The 21038-nt window shown below is 37.3% G+C and overlaps 1 protein-coding gene across 2 annotated transcripts in view; it reads right to left on the bottom strand.

Moving 5' to 3' along the window:
- WDR64 (WD repeat domain 64) overlaps positions 1-21038 on the bottom strand; it is a 170243-nt gene that overhangs the window by 90350 nt on the left and 58855 nt on the right. For both annotated transcript variants that reach the window (XM_032644152.1, XM_032644145.1), the window contains 3 exons: positions 13010-13089; positions 6600-6739; positions 416-542 (listed from right to left, as the gene is read on the bottom strand). In XM_032644152.1, coding sequence (XP_032500043.1) covers positions 416-542; positions 6600-6739; positions 13010-13089 — 347 coding nt within the window. The remainder of the gene's footprint in view (positions 1-415; positions 543-6599; positions 6740-13009; positions 13090-21038) is intronic.

Raw genomic sequence — 21038 nt, 5'->3', positions numbered from 1 at the left:
AATTATCTATCAAGCACGAAGTGCTATTTCACTTCCAATCCAGAAAAAAACCCAAAAGTTAAAAAATAATTATATTATCTACCAGCAGAGATATCACCAATCATTTCTCTGCCCTAATTAATCCCACAGGAACTCAGAGCAGGTAGTCAGTGGAAAAATGCTTAGGAAATGCATTCTGGGTTGATGTTCCAGAGAGAATAAGTATTGTCAATACTGCTCATTTCTTCTAAACCTTCTTCTGAGGGCAGGCATGTAAATAGTGTTCAACCCAAATGCCTAACAGGAACTTTTGTCTCTTTAGTCAGCACCTTTCTAAGGAGCAGCAGGAAAAGGGGACAACAAATCTGTTGGCCTCAGTGCTGGGGGTTCAGTCATTCAGGACTCTATCCTCTCTCTCCACTGTGGGTGCACTTACCTGTAACAAGCATGCCATGATTGGAATCAAATACCATAGAGTAAATCTGCATGTCTCCTGGTCCTCCCTGGCTATCATGGAAGACTTGTAATAGTGAAAGAGTCTGTATATCCCACACCCTGAAAACCTGGAGGGATAAAGAACACTGGTCACCATTTTTCCACTTTACTTTCCCTACTCAAAGCTATTTAGGTGAACCATTTTTAGAGTCTACAATATGCTCTTAAAAACTTGTAGGAAATTATGATTTACATGACGAGCACTCATTTGCTAAACTTTAATTTGGTTCTTGATTCAATTGTTATTCATTAATATCAGAAGAAAATAAAAGCAGTGACTAAAAGTTTGCCTATAGGAACTAGATTTTTCTATCCTTACAGAAGAGAGGAGAAAGACATAGTACTTATTATCCTTTAAGAATTTGGAGGCGTAATAAAGGACTGGCCATGATTAACAGTTGAACTTAAGCCATATTTCTCTTTACACTGTGGATTAGAAAATAGAGAGAAGGCATAGTTTTGGTGGAGGGTTTCAAATTGCTCTTCCATGACTTAAGAAGATGAGAAAATCTTACTAAATGAGGTTTCGAAGAACCCTCCCCTCTTCCTGTCTAGGGATGTAAGAATTACAGAAAGCAGTTTTTAGGGATGGTGTAGATACAGGAAGAGTATAGGGAAATAGGTTATTAGAGCTCTCCTTTGAGGAAGGAAACAGAACTATGTCATTACTCAGATAGAACATGTTTTGATATAATAGAAAGAACAGTAAAGTACAGATTCAGCAAAACTTGGTCAAGTTTACTTTGTCACTTGCAATTAGTATTCTTCATTATTCTGTTTTTTTTTTAGAAAGTTAGTGTGATTGATTTCAGGAAAAAAAGTGTGACTTGATCAAGGATTACGTTTCCTAGCATGCATCAGCATTAAATAATATTTTTATATTATAATAGTCGTTATATATATTACCTATCACTATATATTACTAATTAAATTGGAATATTTGTTGAATAAATGAGTGATAATTTTATAGAACTACATATAAAACTTTGATAAGTAGTTTTGTTAACAGAGATACTGGCTTCTTATTTGAGACACTTAGAATTTGGTTAATTAAATTAGAAACTTCACTATTGTGAAGGCAGGTTGGTCCTTATATGTAGGAGCATAAAAATGTCAAAGTCATGTGATTAGGAGCTTTGGCTCACATGTATACACTCTGTAGGCCACTATTACTCAGAATATGTACAATTGGGAGTTACTTCTTTTGTTCTCATAAAAATGCAAGTTTGGGGATTAGCTAGAATATTGAAATTTATCAGTGTTTTCATCACAGAGTAAGCAAGTGTAATGGACTCTTTATAAATTTAAGTTCAGGGTCTAATTATGAATTAGGTTCAGGGAGACAAGTAGGGGAAAAATCTAAAAGTGGAATCAAGGAAAGCCAAAGAAATTTATCTCTGTTCTAACTGTTTTATTTATTTATGGCTGCATTGGCTCTTTGTTGCTGTGCATGGGCTTTCCCTAGTTGCGGCGAGTGGGGGCTACTCTTCATTGCGGTGCGGTAGCTTCACTTGTGGAGCATGGGCTCTAGGTGTGCAGGCTTCAGTAGTTGCAGCTCACGGGCCCAGTAGTTTTGGCTCGCGAGCTCTAGAGCACAGGCTCAGTAGTTGTGGCGGACAGGCTTAATTGCTCCATGGCATGTGGGATCTTCCCGGACCAGGGCTCGAACCTGTGTTCCCTGCATTGGCAGGTAGATTGTTAACCACTGCACCACCAGGGAAGTCCGTAACTGTTTTTGATTCTATTGTTTTGGCTGAGATACTTCATGGTTGGCAGTCTTTTTACTGTACGTGTATATGCTTAGAATTGTAGTTGGAGGAAAGAACAAGGGATGAAGCAAAAGGGGTTTTGGGTTTCAGTTCTAGCCCATCATTTAAATTCCTTTAGCCTCGGTTTTCTTGTTTCTAGAATGGACATAAAACACCAGTACTCTCCACCTCAATGAATTGTTGTGAATATGTTTTGAAACCAGTGATGTTTCAAATCACTCTATGGAGTGATTCTATTTTCTTTATCATATTTCTCTTCTCTTCAGTTCTTTAGGTCTTTTGTGGGTTTTTAGGGAAGTGGTGATTATTGGGCTGGCAGAAGACACAAGACTCATTATGCTGCGTCTCTCCTCTAGGTTTTTCTGCTGCCCTCTCCCCATAGGCTGTCTTAGTTACTGTCATAACAAACTGCTTCCAATTTCCAAAACATTTTTCTCTTTATCGTCTATGTGCATTCACACATACTCTTCCTATCATCTACTATTTCCTCTCTATCTAGCTAACTGTTACTCTTTCTTTAAACCTGTCATAAAGAGAATTAAAGAGTTAGAATTCAGGTCAGAATACTGCAATAAATTTATGCCTCACTCTGCCATTTCTTCTCCAAACACAGAGAAATAGTAGAGAAAATATAAAAAGAGAGAGCAAAAAGAAATAGCAAGGCTTCAAAGCAAGATATATAATCTCTACAGATCCAACTAAGAGAGGCATACAAAGCAGTGAGTGGGCTCCCGCCAGAGCCTGGGCACTTGTTTGGAACAGACAGTGGTATCAGGGGAGCAGCTCCTGCAGGGCAGACAGGACCAAAAGCACTATCACTACTCCATGGCAGCACCCAGAGCAGGTCTCCCAGTTCAGGAAAAGGAGACTGAGAAGCAATAAGCTGTGCTCTATTTTCATCTGGAGGCATCGTTTAGAGAAAGTTGTAAGATCAGTGAAAGGGAGGGACTCTGCCTTCTGACCAGAAACTAAACCAAGGCAATCTCTGGCTCAGGGACTAGACCTATTTCTACACTGGGGCCCAAGGGGCTATGTGAAAGATGGTTGCAGATGTGGAGGAGCTAGCATATAGACACACACACACACACACACACACACACACGCATGCACACACACACATACAGACACATGCCCCTAAATATTAAAAAGAAACTATAATTTTTAGAAAATTTTAGAGGAGGATATCTTTATGAACTTAAGAGTTAAAAAAGATTTCTTCCTGTTTAAAAGACTTTATTTTAGGGTTTTCCACCTTTTTAAAAAAGTGACTCAGCTATACATATACACAATCCACTCTTTTTTTAGATTATTTTCCCATATAGGCCATTACAGAGTATTAAGTAGAGTTCCCTCTGCTATACAGTAGGTCCTTATAAGTTATCTGTTTCATATATAGTAGTGTGTATATGTCAATCCCAATCTCCCAATTTATCCCTCCTCCCCCCGCTCCCCCCCTGGTGACCGTAAGTTTGTTTTCTACATCTGTGACTCCATTCTGTTCTGTAAATAAGTTCATTTGTATCATTTTTTTAGGTTCCACATATAAGCAATATCATATGATATTTGTCTTTCTCTGACTGACTTACTTCACTTAGTACGACAGTCTCTAGATGATGAGCATTCACTGAACCTACTGTGGTTATCATTTCATGATGTATGTAAGTCAGATCATTATGCCATACACCTTAATCTCATACAGTGTTATACGTCAATTATATTTCAATAAAACTGAGGGAAAATAAGTAAATTACTGATAAAAGCCTTATTTTTAGACACTGAATTTCTCACTCCCTAATATTTCCCTTCCTTTTTTCTTTTCCTTTTTATTTTTTAAACCAATAGAAGCAATAGCACAATGAATATCCTTTAACATAGATCTCTGGGCGCTTTGATGATGATGATTTTTTTTTTTTTTTTTTTTTTTTTTATGCGGTATGCAGGCCTCTCACTGCTGTGGCTTCTCCCGTTGCGGAGCACAGGCTCCGGACGCGCAGGCTCAGCGTCCATGGCTCACGGACCCAGTCGCTCCGCGGCATGTGGGATCTTCCCAGACCGGGGCACGAACCCGTGTCCCCAGCATCGGCAGGCGGACTTTCAACCACTGCGCCACCAGGGAAGCCCCTGATTATTTTATTAGAATAAAAATTTATTTTATTAGCCCATGAATTTTTGCCAACTTTACCCCCAACAGTACTATGTGAACATGTCTGTATTCTTTGCCATCTCCCTCTTCCCTCCTCCTTTTTTCCTACTGATTTGTTAACATTTTTTGTTTGTTTAAGAATATTATTCCAGTTTATGTCATTTTTGTTGCATTTTTTCCCCCTTCTGCTATCTTTCTTTATCCTTTTTTATGGGTAAAAGAAGGCTGTCTGGGCTCAGGACAGATACAGGATTGGCTACACTTTTTTTTTGCGGTACGCGGGCCTCTCACTGTTGTGGCCGCTCCCGTTGCAGAGCACAGGTTCCGGACGCGCAGGCTCAGCGGCCATGGCTCACGGGCCCAGCCATTCTGCGGCATGTGGGATCTTCCCGGACCGGTGCACGAACCCGTGTACCCTGCATAGGCAGACGGACTCTCAACCACTGCGCCACCAGGGAAGCCCGGCTACACTTATTTAATGCAAGTTATTTAGATGTCATTTTCCTTTACATGTGCAAAATTGAGATAATTACAGGGTTGTTATTAGCATCAAGTAAGTTGTGATGTAAAATAATGAGCACAGTGTGTGCTTCTTAGTAAGCATTTGATAAATGATAGCTATTATAATACTTTACAGTTTGAATGTTTATGTAGTCACATTTATTTTTTTTTCTTCAGCCATAGGTGTTATGCCTAGGAATTACCTGATGGCTACATGAATATTCACCTGTGTTTTTTTCTGGAAAATTTTAGGACTACTAAGGTTTTATATTTTACATTTAAAATCTTTAATCCATATGGAGTACATTTTGTTGTTAATTGTGAAATGATGATCTGATTACTTATTTTTTCCTAATATAGTTAATCAGTTTTCCCAACATTTAATGAACAAACAATCCTTTGCTCACAGATTTAAAATGCTACTTTTATCATATACGAAATTCCCATTCACACTCGTGTGTGAATTTTCTCTTTTGTTTCATAGATGTGTCTACTGATGCATTGACTGCTGTTCTGTTTTATTTATTGAGGCTTTACTATAATTTTTAATATCTGATAAGGAAAGTGTCATCTTGTAATCATATTTTCCAAAGTTTCTAGGATATTCTTTCATGTCAACACTTTTACATTAAATTTGGCAAACTAATGTCTAAATAATCCTGAATAACATTAAGTGTATAGCTTAATTTGATGGAGAGTATCTCTTACAGTATAATACTCCCATTTAGGAAAGTCCCTACTTTCATGTTCTTAAATAAAAGTACCTCAGAAGAACTTCATAGTTAGCAATATTAACAGTGAATATTGCTTGTTAAGATTATTTCTAGGCATTTCATACATTTTTGCTCTTGTGAATGCTACTACCCCTTTGACCATTGTTTTCTGTTTCTGCTCTTACACAGAAATTTAATTTTATAAATTGCTACTATCAATATAACCAGCCACTTTACCAAATTTATATGCTCTAAAACTTTTTGAATTTTTCCAGCAATCACATGATTTGCAAATATGCAGTCTCATTTCTAATAGTTGTAAGTCATTTTTCTTTTTTTATTACATTATTTAGAACATTTAAAACACTGTGTAGTAATAGCAATAACAACAGAAATCTGTCTTTGTTCCTTCTTTGCTTTTTTAAAAATTGAAGTAGAGTTGATTTACAATGTTGTGTTAGTTTCTGGTGTACAACAAAGTGATTCAGTTATACATTATATATTGTTTTCCATATTCTTTTTCATTATGGTTTATTACAGAATATTGAATATAGTTCCCTGTGCTATACAGTAGGACCTTGTTGTTTATCTATTATATATATAGTAGTTTGTATCTGCTAATCCCAAACTCCTAATTTATTCCTCCCCCACTCCCTTTCCCCTTTCGTAACCATAAGTTTGTTATCTATGTCTAGAAATCCTTATTTTTTCTGTCTTTAATGATCATGGGAGGGCTATATTGTGTTTTACTATTGAGGATAGGCTCTCTTTCTAATGTTGTATTCCTTTTATTCTTGTCTTTAAATATGTTCTTTCTTATGCTGAAATCAATAGAAACAGAGCACAGTGACTTATCATTTCCTTATCCAAATTCACAATATTTTTCTCAGTGACTATCAGCCATTTCAGTCAAAAATTATATGTATTCTAGGTTTTCCAATAGTTGATTTTAAGGGAAAGAATTGTTCTGTTTCATTTTTGTTGTTTTCTTTTTGTTACCTTTGCAGAAGATAGGCTGATGACATGTTGGTCTGTCTCATTTGTTACAATCTCGGTGATACTGAACATGTGCCCCACAAGTTTCCCTACTGGCTTGGTGCTGATATTGGGGTGCCACAACCGGAGCACTTTATCATCTCCTGAAAGAAGGACACGTGAAGATTATTTATTTTCTCAGAGTTGCAGGTGGTCACAGTTTAAAGAGTCTCTCTCACCCTTAATCATATCCTTATCTTTCTTCTAATATCAAATCACAGTCTGTTTCTTCCAGGATGTTGTCTATGATTGACTTGCTAAGAGTCTAGACTTGTTTTGGATCTGCTTCTTCTTGTCAAGGCTGTTTTTTAATAATTGTATTTACATATATAAATGTGAATTCTCATAAATATTCTATGAGTCCTTTTCTTGATTTAACACTTTCCTACTCATTCATGCATTAATGTATTATTTATACTTTATTTACTTCCCAAAAGTACTTAAGACAGCTGTTCTTTTGTTTCTACATTTTTAAATTATGCAAGCATTATAATAATAAAAGGAATCAAAGAAAGTGAAAAATTGCACATAATCTTTACCATTATAACAAATCAGCTGTTTTTGTTTTTCCATCTTCCCTTCTAGCACATACTCATGAGCATACAAAATTTATATGCAATTACTATCATGGCATAGATAAGATTTTAATTGTTAAAATCATATAGGTACATAGTGAAAGATTTAAACAGTATGGAAGGGTATTATTATTGTAAAAATGTCCTCTTTTCCCTTATAATCCCTAGTTCCACACCCTATAGGTTGTCACTGTTAACTTCTTTTTCTCTCTTACAAATAGACTTCTTTTTTCTTTTTGGCCGCACCATGCAGCATGCAGGATCTTAGTTCCCCAACCAGGGATCGAACCTGTTCCCCCTGCAATCGTAGTGAGGAGTGGCCACTTGATGGCCAGGGAAGTCCCACGAATAAAGTTTTTATTTTCAGAGTTAAGAATAACATTTTTCGGGCTTCCCTGGTGGCGCAGTGGTTGAGAGTCCGCCTGCCGATACAGGGGACACGGGTTCGTTCCCTGGTCAGGGAGGATCCCACATGCCGCGGAGAGGCTGGGCCCGTGAGCCATGGCCGCTGAGCCTGCGCATCCGGAGCCTGTGCTCCGCAACGGGAAAAAAGAATAACATTTTCCCATTTATATTTAAATACTTTGAATTATTTTCAGAAAATACTTTTTCTCAACAACAAAAATTACTATCACACATAAAATATACACAAATAAAAATATCTTATAAATGTTGCCCAAATACAAAAATCACTGTTTTAAAATGTATTTTTACCAAGAAATTGCAGGATGCTATACTGAATGCACTTTCTAGTCTGGGAAATGTAGTCTAGCTGTATATCCAGTAAGAGATAATATAGGTTTGGTGAATAGCTGGCAGTTTTTATGATATAACTAGATGTGTGTGTATAAACATATATGATAACATTTTTATTAAGTTTTAAATATAAAAATTATAATAGATCACGGGTAAAAGATACAGTCAAACAATTCAATTAGCAGATATAAAACAAAGTACTGTTTTAGACCCAGTAAAATTGGTTATCAGTTACATGATTAAAACTGAGTAATTCCAATAATGCAGTATCTTGCCTGATTTGCTTTTCACTGTCTATGGCTAAGAAGTGTCCCATTTCTCAGATATGTTCAGAACCCTAAGCCTCAGGCCCATAAATCATCCTAGATAATGTTAGACAGGGTAACTGCTGAAATGGGCACTGTTGCTCCTGAAGGATAAGACCACTATCCGCTGAAGAAAATCTATGACTTGTATATTACATGCAGAAGGATTCAATAGACGATTGCCCCCTGAGAAATGTCCAGGCCTTTTAAACTAAGGACTTTGTTCAATATGCATTGTGAAGGAAACTCAATCTTCCAGAGGTTCTCTATTATCTACTACCAGAGGTCTTCCAGCTCTGCTTGCTTTTCATTGATAGTAATGAAATCCTTATATAGTGTGTGTGGCTACTTTTTGGACCCAGAATGTACAGAGACACAATACTAACCTCTAAATGCATACAGTATTTCAACTGCATTATTATTATTATTATTATTAATCAGCTGTCTCATGCTCCAATTTATAGCTATCTATAAACATGCCTTATTTGTACTTTAGATTTTGAATCCTTGAATATTAGAAATTCAACCTGATCTTTATGAGGTTTACCATGTCTAGTCCAGAGCAGCTGTGTAATAAATGTTTGTTGAATGAAACATGAACAAATGCATGCAGAGTCCCCAAGATAGTTGGGATGGCAGATAATTGTTTTTATATACTAGACCTTCCAAATTAGGAGGTTAATTCTTAAAATGGCCAGTAGAGACAACTATTGGGTAAAAAATTCTTGATGTTCACCAAAATAATGCTCAGGAAATACCTTGTCCTGGTTTGGCTTTTTTTTTTCCTTCTGCAAGAACTTCTGTTTTTTTAAGCTCATCAAATGTCCCTGCACATTTAACACATTCAACTATGTTTAGCAAATCTGCTTTTAGAGTGTATTTTGAGTCATCAGCTGCTACATACTGCACATGGAGCAATCAACAAGAGTATTCTCCTGAGAAAAATGTGTTTTCAGTTATTGAGGATTTGCATTTTCTACTAACAGAAGCTCCATAACTGTGGCAATTCAATAAATTACAAACGGTGGAAAGAATTAGCTGCTTGTCAGTCATACTGCTAAATGTTTTCTTGCCTTTGAAAGAGTGCTAGAAACACTATAATTAGCAGGTTTTCAAAGCTGAAGTGGGGATCTTATAATAATTAACACTGAGGTTAGTGAGAGTCAAATGCTTTAATCCATAAGCACTGAAGTGGTTTGAGTCCCAAAACATTACCAAACACATTTTTTTTCCCAGAACTGATTAAAATACTTAAGACTACAAAGTATACAAAAGTTGGTCCATTCCTTTTCTCTTTTTTAAATAAAATTAATTAGTTTATTTCTTAAAATTTATTTTATTTTTGGCTACGTTGGGTCTTTGTTGCTGCTCATGGGCTTTTCTCTGGTTGTGGTGAGTGGGGGCTACTCTTCGGTGCAGTGTGCAGGCTTCTCATTGTGGTGGCTTGTCTTGCTGCAGAGCACAGTCTCTAGGCACGCGAGCTTCAGTAGTTGTGGCATGCAGGCTCAGTAGTTATGCCTCGCAGGCTCTAGAGCACAGGCTCAGTAGTTGCGGTGCACGGGCTTAGTTGCTCCGCAGCCTATGGGATCTTCCTGGACCAGGGCTTGAACCCGTGTCCCCTGCCTTGGCAGGCGGATTCTTAACCACTGAGCCACCAGGGAAGCCCTGGTCCATTCTTATGTTTTGCATTCTTTTGTGTGGGAACGAAGGGTTGTCCAAAGGAATTGGTTAAGATTAATGTGACAGCATATCTTTCAGAACAATCAGATTTTAGAAATCAAATCTCACTGTAGCCACGTATTTAAGTACTACTTTTTCAAAGGCTTTGTGTGCTGGGCTCAGGTTGAAGCAGGACAGAAGTCATTGCTTTTATCTAACTGAAGACAAGCTGCCGTGAATGCAGCATCCACCGCAGTCTGATTCTCAGGCAATTTTGCTGCTTACTCTCTCACCACCAATATACTCTCCTTCCCTCACCTACTCCCTCCTTCTGACTTCCGGCCAGGACCATTGCAAGTAATGAGCCAAGATAGTCAGGAAAGGGCAATGGGGGATCAGGAAATTATGATACAAGCATTCTACTTCTTTTATTGAAAACATCTGATTTTAGTATTTCTTCTGTTCCCTTGTGTGTTATAGATCTCATTATGGAGCTCTCTACATGATAGCCTTAATTAGTACAGCTTAAAGAGTTGGATTCCTGTGTGTGCTTAGAAACATCAGTATTGAGTGTCAGGAAACTTGCCCCCAGTCTAAGCCGTGACTCCCACATATTGCTTTTCAGGTTCTTATCCAGACACCTTTCTTTCTTTTCTTGCTGTCTTTAACTGAAATGTAGGTTTGTGACCAGTTAATGCTTTGTTTTTCTGAATACACGAAGCTGTGGTTATATATTGAATAACATCTAATTGGAAAACTCGGCTCCAATTTTTCAAAAGGACAATTTAGTTTATCTCCTATGAACAGGAAGTTTTTAAAACAATAGTATCAGAGTATTATGTTCAAAAGAATCTTAAAATTTATGTAGTCCAACGTCTTCATTTTACCAGATAAGGAAAATGAGCACCAGGCAGAGACTAAGTGATTGTTGAAAATCATACAGTTGGTTAGTGGCCAGGCTATGACTAAACCCAGTTCTTCTATCTTCTAGTTCACTGTTTTCATTAGTTTTGCTTTCCAGTAGACTACAACAAAATTTTTAAAAATAAGATTTGAACCACAATCTAATTTTAAGTAAGTGTTGTGGCAGGCCCAAAGCTGAGGACAGATTTAAGTATAAACTTTAAATGCACAGTGTACTTGAAAGAAAATTAACTTTATGTCCTCAAAGGAGATTACCCTGTCATGAAGTGAAAGTGCAGCTATCCTTATGTGTACCTCAAGGCTGAGGCAGGATACTCTTTGTAGGAAACCAAATACTGCCTGCTGTGTGCATTTTGGGAGAAGAAATTTGAAGAAATCTTACATGGAAGGGGGCCAATAGCACTTATTCATCTAACATCTCGCCTCCTTTAGTGAATATGTGTACTCTAAGCATTTACCAAATGGTATATTTGTTGATGTTTTTGATGGCAGGGCTTTCTTCCTCTTTTTCAAAATCTTTTTTCTCTTTTAAAATTCAGATCTCCAGTATAGGCCATTTTCTTGATGTTTATTTGTTTGTGTTTCTGTTTTGCTCGTTTACATCTTTCAAGTCTACATGTCCCTTGTGTCCTTTAAGGTGACCCTGATCTCCCTGAGGAGCCTCTGGGAGCTCATCTTCTCCAACACACAGGTAGCCTACGGAGTCCTTAACAGCTCCTATCTCCAGCCAGATCTTTACCCATCACCAGTAGGAATATCCTCTCAGATGTCTAATTGACACTTGATATTTAAGTTCAAAATTGAAATTTTGTTTGCATTCTTTCTCCATATAAGCACCCTCTTCTCAATTTCTATGTAATTATCAATGCAACTGCTATTCTTCTATGTTTCCCTCCTTACAAACTTGGAGATGGCTGCTCCCTTTTATTAATCCCCAATATCATTCTGTCTCCAGGTCTTATGAATAATTTATTTTTCCATGTCTTAGAGACTGACTCTTGCTTTTCCTTTTCTAGAGCACCTACAATAACTCAGACCCTCACCATCTCACTCATGACTTCTGTAACAGCCTCCTAATGAACTGAAGCTTTCAATTTATTCCAACAAAACCTATATAAGTTGATCAAAGTGATTGTGCCTAACTGTTGTAAATGAATTGAATTAATAATTATTGATAACCTACTATGTGCCAGGCATACCTTACCTCAATTAATCTTAAACACTACCATATGAAGTAGGTGTTTTTTTGTTATTGTTAGCATCAGTATTAGCAAATTTGGATTGAAGACTTATTACGTGCAAGACCCTGCCTGTGTAAGTACTTTATTCTTATAATACCATTATGAGTATGTATTATTATCAGCTCCATTTTGCAGGTGAGATTGAAGCATACAGGAATTAAATAACCTATAAAAGGCCATACCGCTTGCCCGTAAGAGAGCCAGGATTTGTTCCTAGGCAGTCTGACTACAGAGCCCAGGCTGAAAGCCATCCCAGTCTTAGAACCTCAGTATGATAGGTAAGGAGTCTGAGGCCGGAAGAATATTTCAGTCCGTCACCTTTCCCCTCAAGTATTTGTCATCTTTCCTCCTACTCTCAGCAGATAATCTTAGCCCTTAAATATTGGTATTTTTCAACACTCTATCCCTGGTCCTCTTCTCTGTTACTGCTAAACCATTGGCTCTTGACCTTTTTGTCAGGGACTCCTTTGAGGATTTGATAAAATTTTGGACTTTCTTTCCAGAAAAATGCACATAGATACACAAGCATTCAGCCGCAGGGGCTGTAGGACTCCCTTAAAGCCCACACATGGGCCCCAGGCTAGGAATTCATGCTCTTACACATTGAAACAAGTTCTAGAGAGATTAAAGATTTAAAAGTAAAATATACAACAAACAAAAAATTATAGTAAATATGGGAGAATTTGCTTCACACATTCACAGGCTGGGGAAGGTCTTTCTAAGTGTGCCACCAAATCAAAAAGCCACAAAGAAAAAGAATGACAGATTTGACTTTATACGAACTTTAAAATTCTCTAAAAGTTTTCTCTAGCAGCAAAATGCGATCACTGTATGAAACTCTATAACTGTGTTAATTAAGGAGAGCACTCTTTGCAAAGTAGAAAATCTCTGTGTAACATGAAATGTCCTCTTACCTCCCGTGACAATCACATTTGCTTTTATACTGTAACAAAAAGTGTTTGCTCCTCTTGGCATGGAAAACTCTCTGACAGGCCTGCAAAACACAAATTAGATATAAAGCTTGTATATTTTTCCTTATAAAGCTAATTCCAACTTAGATTGTGTTCGAGAGGCTCACTTCTAAGTTGTTATGAATCCATTTACCCACAGAAAATATTATAAGCAAAGATTAAATTCTTACTGACCCACAGAATCTACTTTATAATATGATATTAATGCAGCATTTGCGTTGTTTCTGTTTAAAAAGAAATCCTTTCCTCTACCCTGGAGTTGCAGTTGTGCTGGTGTTAAGAATGGGCAGAGATATATCACGTCTTAAGCCAGAAAGTATATTGCTCAGCTAAATGAGTGTAGTACAGAATGGCAGGAATGTATTTGGATACTTCCCTCTCACTCACTACCCACATCCAACTTGCTGTCAAGTCTTGTTGATTTTACCTCCTAAATAGACATGAAATCTCACCACTTCTTCCCACTTCCGCCACAATGTCTTGGTTCAACTCTCCATCCCCTCTCACCGGAACTACTGCAATAAACTGCTAATCTCTCAGCTTCTACTATTTCCCATTCTCTTTCCCCAATCCCACTCCAAATCCTGTTGTCAAGTTGCAGCCAAAGTGATCTTTCTAAAACATGAGTTGGATCACATCACTTTTCTCCAGTGGACTCCTGATACTCTAAGAAACACCAGGTTCCTTCACCTGGCCCACCAAGCCCATATGGTGCTGGATGGTCCTTGTCACCTTTTCAGGCTCACTCCATGCTCTCCTCTTCCCCTGGATCCAGCCATGTGGTCTCTTTAGCTTCCTTTCTGGCCTCACTGAACTCTCTTTCTCCTCAAGAGCTTTTGCACAGGCCAAAGATTTTCTTTCCCCGGATCCTAGCCACACTAACAGACACCCTCCTGTAAGTGTCAGCTTAAATATCACTTTCTCAGAAAGGCCTTTCCTGGACTCCACCCTCCTGCCCGCACCAACTAAATAAAGTCTTTTGTGTTATTTTCTAGTCTAGTACCATGTTATTTTCCCTTAGGCATAAAGCACCTGACCTTAGTCTCCTCTTGCCTTGTATGTTTCCTTTTCTTTTCTTTTTTTTTAAATAAAATGGTAATATATACTATTCTGTTCCTTGGTTTTTTCACTTAATAATATATCTTGATGATCTTTCCAAATCAGTAGGTAAAAAATTTTCTCATTCTTTTTTCTAATTGTCATAGAGTATTCCTTTGTAAGACTAAATCATCACTTAATTTCTGAGGGACATCAAGCTTTCTCAAATTTTTTGTGATTACAAATAATACTGCAACTTTCTTATAAAAGTACCATTTCATATGTATGTATTTCTAAAAGACAAGTTCTTAGAAGTGGTATTGCAAGTCAAGGGGTACATGTATTTGTAATTTTAAATTATATTGCAGTTTCTTTTTAATTCTTTTTGCCCACTAGACTACACTTCTTCAAATGTGGCTCTTTACAAAAACTGGGCCTCATAAAGCATAACTTCTATGTAGCTTATATTTTGGGGTTATCTTTGAGATAATAAACCTAAGGGGCAATACCCAGAAGCGTCTTGGATTGCAATTATCACCCTAAACTTCAGGTGAGAATAAATTTTCATTATAAGTGCCCAATGTGAATTTAGGTTATAAAAGAAATGGATGTGAATTAAACACAAGCTGTAGATTTCTCAGAACACAATCACAAAGTCAATGAGAGAGCATGTAAATGAAGTCTGAATTGCAGTCTTTGGGAAGATGTAGATACAAGATTTGGCTGAAACAACTTTGCTTAATGTCAGAAAAATTATGAAGAAAAAATTTGCTCAACTAAATTCAGGAATTTACATAAGAGGCTCTTACTGGGAACCATGGATCATGTGTAGTTTTTCCAATTATGTTACTTTTTATTCTTCCTTAAACCTAAGGTAAAGAGTATTCCTTAGAACCCTACATTCAACTTCATCAATCTCTTAACTTAGAGGTTAACTTCATTAACCTCTTTACTTAGGTCAGGAATTCTCATGACCTTAGAGCAGTGGTTCCTAAACTTGGAATCAGAATCACTTTGGATGCTAAAATATAAATTCCTTATCCTATCCCTAACTTAGTAAATCGGAATCTTCAAGGGGCTCAGAAATTCATATTAAATTTTTTTCCAAAATGTTTTCTCACATATATGCCTATAACATTTACTTGTAAATTATATACATATATTACACAATTAATATAGTATGTATCTTATAAACAAACAGCAATAAAAATGAGATAAAAATGTAAAAGAAAGAGAATTTCTAGAATTTTCTACCCACTTTCTGATGGCTCATCTTGCATTCCCTCTGGGGTATATGCACCCTGCTTTTGAGTTAGTTCCTGATAGTTTCAAGAAAGAATATGAGAGCTCTTTCTGATTTTTTTTTTTAACAGGAGCCCCAGTAGGAGGAGGTAGTGGGAAGGGCAGACTTCTGTAGGGACCTGCCATAAAATGGATGGAGCTTGACAGGGCAAACTGGTGAAGTGGACTTAGAATGCATCCAGGGTTGAGGTCAGGAGGCCTAGATTTTGGTCACATTCTGTTGCTAAATATATGACATTAGAAGTGTCACTTAATTTTGCTGAACTACAATTTCCCCACTTATGAGACCAAGGATTTGGTTATAGCTTAAATAGCTTCTACTACTTAAAATCTTTGATTGTATGCTTTCTGTGTGGATGTGGCTGAGTAGGAGTCCGGCAGGCCACTGCATAGCTTATGTAGGTGGTGGCCAGCACTATGCAGCACACAACCTGCATAACCGTTACCAGTGGCCCCTGGATTGGGGTAGGGGAAAGTACATGAACAAAGACTCCAATGACTCATTGTACTTTCTAATCAGTAGTGTAGCTCCCCCCCGTGTGGGGGAAAAAGTGAAATTAGAGCAGCTAGAGGGTTATGGGAGAAATAGATCTGAATTTATGGATTCATTGAAGGTTGTTGACTATAGAATTTCCATATTGGAAATGTTCAGGATAGTATGTTTGAAAATTGTTCCTGTCTTACCTAAGATTATTAAAGCATTAGATTTCTGTATTAAATAATGTCTGCAGTTGGCAAAGGAGTTGGGGAGAGGGCATAGTGAGCTAAAAGTATACTCTGAAAGGGAAGTAATCAAGAGAGAGAAATTCCCCAATGACAACAAGGCCTGTGAAACAATTTTGGGGGGCACTCAGTAGGGCCTCAACAAAATTTACTGAGTACAAACTGAATGTCCAGCACTGGCCTAGAGGAAACATCAGTGAACTGTGATAGCAGAGGTGAGAGTGTTCATTAGTTAAGATGTGTACAGGAGCCAGGCAGGTAAACCATATGAGCGAAGCCGGCTGGCTAGGAAACTACAGGGAGTGCATGGAGAGTGCATGTCCTGTGGAAAGTGGGAGCCAAGGCCCAGAGTCAGTTAATAAAACCAAATAAATGACTGTAAATGCTACCAAACAAAACACCATTTGCAGGTTGCATTTAGCTCGTGAGACTACCAGTTTGCAACCTCTGAATGAGACAGCTCCTATATTTTAAAAAACATACACGATGATAAAATAGCAATAGTTTAGACAAAATTTCCAATTTTGATAAGTGTGAATGATCATTTAGAGGAGAAAAAAGTAGCTCTTTTTGTTCTAAAGTTCAAAAGTAACACAAAGTATCAGTTGTTAAGTCCTAAGTGGGAAGTTTACTAAATAAACAGGAATAGATTATACTACTTCTATGTAAAAAGATACCTCTAAGATATTTTAAAAGATTTTTTTCTTCCAAAAAATTTATATCTAGTTTATAGTAGTAATTTTTCTGACTAGCTAATGCAAAGGTAAACTATAGTCCTAATTTATTCAAATGACTACTTATTTACAGTTCATGAAAAGCAGTCCTAATTCAGTAACATAAATCTAAAGTCAGAATTTAGAATTTTGAAAATGTTTAAACGTTCCAGATAAGAAGTAGTTTCTACTTATTTCTGGTGACTTATTTATACTTTTGCCAATGACATGTTTTTCTGGTTGACTGAATGAACTGAACTTGATTAGGTATAAACTGAGAATGTCATTATTTTCTTCTACCCTTGTCTCCAAACACAGCCTCTTAGTACATCATCGTGCCCCAGCACCAAGTCTTCTTGGACCAGTTTCCATTAGAAAGGGAAATTCCTGCTAAACCACTGACTGTGGCCCACAGGAAATTCACACAGGCTAGTCATGCAGGACAGTGTCAACCTGAATGCAGCCCCACCCTATTGTCTTGGGTCCCTCCTGCCAGGTAGGAATGTGTGCATTAGGTACAGCAGGGGCAGAGCTGAGGGCCCACAGTAATTTTGGGGGCCCACAGAAATGTTCTAATTGTTCTTAAAATCAAAGGAAAAAATTTAAGTTTAGGGTCAAGAGAAGTGTTTTAATTTTTTCTCATATCAGAAAAACTAAAACTTTTAGAGCCTAAAACATTAAAAAAGTTGAAGTCTTTAAAATTATATCAAAAATAATGTGCAATATTGAGAGCGTTATGGTGGGAGGGACACATGAAGGCAAAAGTGCTCAGGGCCGCATGTCATAATATGGTCCAGCCTGCAGCCTTCAGTATTCCCCATGGGGAAGCAAGTAGTGGTCATAATGTGCATATGTCACCTGTCAAACTTGCCTAAGGTGAGCCTGTGTCCTTTGGGGCCTCAGCAAGTAGCCCCTGGGGAGCCAGATGTATTTCCCTGCTTTTTTGGCTCTCCTGGAGCAGGCTCTCCTGGAGCTCTCCTCCGGTGGTCTGAGGTGGGGGAAACTCTCTCCCACCTCCACTCTCACCCTGGGGATGGCAGACCAAATGCCTCAGCATTCCCCAGAGTTCCACAGCTAGGTAATTGCATCCTCCTTTTCAACTATTTTAGAATTGCTTGTTGTTTCTTCATTGCTGTGGGTGACTGATAAGATAAGAGTCATGGGACTGGTCTGACTACCTTCTAATAATTCTGTGAGGATGGTTTAGTATATCTTTCTTTAAATGGAACTTTAGCTGAAATTCTATGATAGCAGGAAAAGAAACATTTAATGCCCTGTTAGTTGATTATGGATCTATCAAACATTTTTACATCAATGTCTCAGCATGTAAAATGGTGATCATACATACTTCCCATTAAAATTGTTTTGTTTTTTTTAAAATACCTGCCCATTAGATAAAATTAATCTATTTTCCTGGCCCACATAATTAAATGGACCAGAAATGGATGAACTGTGTCTTTCAATAAAGCCAGTTGCAGCTAAGAAAATTCATATAATTGATGTCAACTAGGAAAAAACTTAAAAGATGAGCTGCTTTTCACAGATATTTTATATACATATTCAACTGCATAGTTTTTAACAGATTGCTTTCTTATTCTGTAACTAGGTGTAATTTACTCTAACTGGTACATACCAGAGTGTTCTCTGAGAAAGTTATGATAATATTGACTAGTATTTCCACAGCATTTTACATCTGAAGAATGAAGAGAGTTTTCACTCAACATCTTACAGTGCAGTGAGATATCTGGTTTGGTGTTTGGACTTGAGCTCAGGTCCTCCACACCATGGTCCCTCCTCAGGGATGGGGTGGTAGGCCAGGGGTTGGGGGGGACCACCCTCTTGTCTAGGATGCCTCAGGGAGACCCACCTCTAAACAGTGACCACAGCAAGATAGCACTAGACTCATAGTCTGATGTACAATGTTGGCCCATATTGTCCATTCCATAACAAAATAAAATGTAGATACCATGGGCCTTTGAACACAGAAGACTCCCAATAAATATGTTTGAATACACTTCAGGGAAAAATACCACTGGTTGACAGTAATGTACCAGTTTTCAGAGTCACACAGAATAGAAATATATTGATTCTGGGAAGTTCCCTCTGAATTTTTCCCTGAGATAATAGTACTTTTGAAGGAGAAACATTTTCTAATAATTTCTTCAAAATGAAAAAAAAAAACCAAACACTATACTATCAAAAGACCTTGCCTGAATCATAGCATACTTCACCTCAGTTTCCCTGCTAATGTTACACAAATTTGTGAGCTCTGATCTGGAGAGGGAAGCAGGGTAATCAGATGGAACGTTACATAATTAGGGTTATTCACTGAATGTAATATGATGTTCAGACAGGAAAGCATCCCAGGGGGATCATGCAATTGCTAAAGGTGAAGGGCCATTGAGCAAACTTGTATCCTCTCTTATCTTCCCTTGGGGTTGGGGTAGATGCGAGGAATGCAGGGGACAAAGAAGAAGTCATTTTTATTTCCTCCTTAATGATGTAAGGCAGGAAATTTGCGTGCCTCAGGTAAAGGTATTTTTTTTAAATAGTGGTCCTCACTATGGGTTATTGCCTATGATTAATCCATATTGTACCCATTCCCAAAGAACAAGAGAAGGTGCAATAGAAAACTTTAGATCATGTATGGTAAACTTTTTCTTTAAGAATCCAGATAATAAATATTTTACACTTTCCTATTTACTCTCTGCCACTGTAGCACAAAAACAGCTGTAAATAACACGTAAACAAGTGAGCATGGTTGTGTTTCCATATAACTTCATGAGCAATGAAATTTGAATTTCATATAATTTTCATGGGTCATGAAATATTATTCTTCTTTTGATTTTTTCAACCATTTACAAATGTAAAACTTATTCTTAGTTTGCAGATGCTACAAAAGCAGATGGCCCACTGAACATGGCACATGCCATTTTCTGACCCCTACTATAGAAGTGGGAACACAAAGAACAAACCAGTACAGGTCTACAGTAACTCCACCTGATCTCAGTATTAAAATTCATTTTCTGATGTATTTCAGTATCTTTATTAAGGAAACAAAAAGAGGAACTTTTACATTTATTGAGCACTAACTATATATACCATGCATTAAGCTAGGCACTTTACCTGAGTAAATTAGGTTAATTTTTGCATACCTTATAACACTACAAGGTAGGTATATTCATTCCCATTTAAAGACAGAAAAACTGAGACTAAGTAGAGCTAATGGTAACGTGTTCAATGGTCACAAAGCCTTGAGTGCCAGACAGAAACCAGTTCTGACTGGCTCCATAGCAACCCTACTGAGAACCACTACATACTTTCTAATATTACAATCTGCCTCCAAGCTGGGTAACTAATAAAGAATAATGCTTAGTTAATTGCTCATCTCTTGGAATTGCCAAGCTATTAAAGGGTTAATGGTTCAACTTATGTCTTGCAATAGGCCAATATTCTTTACATGGCAATATTAATAGCATATGTTCATTTTCCTGCTGGTACATTTGTGAAATTACCATACAAAATTATGACCAGAATGATAATCATTTCTTAAATGGAAAATTTTTTTTGAGAGGAGTTTTTTCCTGCCTTTCTGGGAGCTGTACTGGCTTCCATTTTAACAACTGGCCAATTATGAATTAGTATAAATGCAGTTTCATCTGTCTCAGCTTAAGACTTATCATAAGAAATTGCAGAGATAAGAATACGATGAATCTAAGGATGGAGTGGACTCGACTCTCTATTGAAATGACTCCTCAATGGCACTGACAGTTCTGGAAAACATGATTACACTGTATCACTTGAGAAATCTCTTTAGCTTCTAGATTTAGGAGAGTGACCCAAGGAAGTAGTTGAAAAGTTAGCCAGAATTTGACAGAATAGATCAATGATCATTATTTGCTGAGTTTGTGTATTTTTGTCTCACAGTTTCCTGACCCTCTTGGGCCAAATTCCAGGAGATATGGTGAATACTAGGAAGCTTGGAATTGAGCTTAAAGACAAACTCCTGCCTATTGCAAAATAGATGCTCTTCAGACCTAAGACCAGAAAGTACTGGCAAGTATGAAAAAGAAAACCTTCTAGATAATTTAAGTGTTTACAGCTACAAAGTACCAAATCTACAGAACACTGCAGAGAGGAGGAATTTAAATTCCCTACAATAATATTACATAAATAAAAAATACATACTAACATTC

Source organism: Phocoena sinus, chromosome 1, assembly GCF_008692025.1.
Source record: "Phocoena sinus isolate mPhoSin1 chromosome 1, mPhoSin1.pri, whole genome shotgun sequence".
In the NCBI taxonomy this organism is placed as follows: Eukaryota; Metazoa; Chordata; class Mammalia; order Artiodactyla; family Phocoenidae; genus Phocoena; species Phocoena sinus.
Note: the sequence above shows the minus strand (reverse complement) of the source record. Positions and strands in the feature narration are given on the sequence as shown.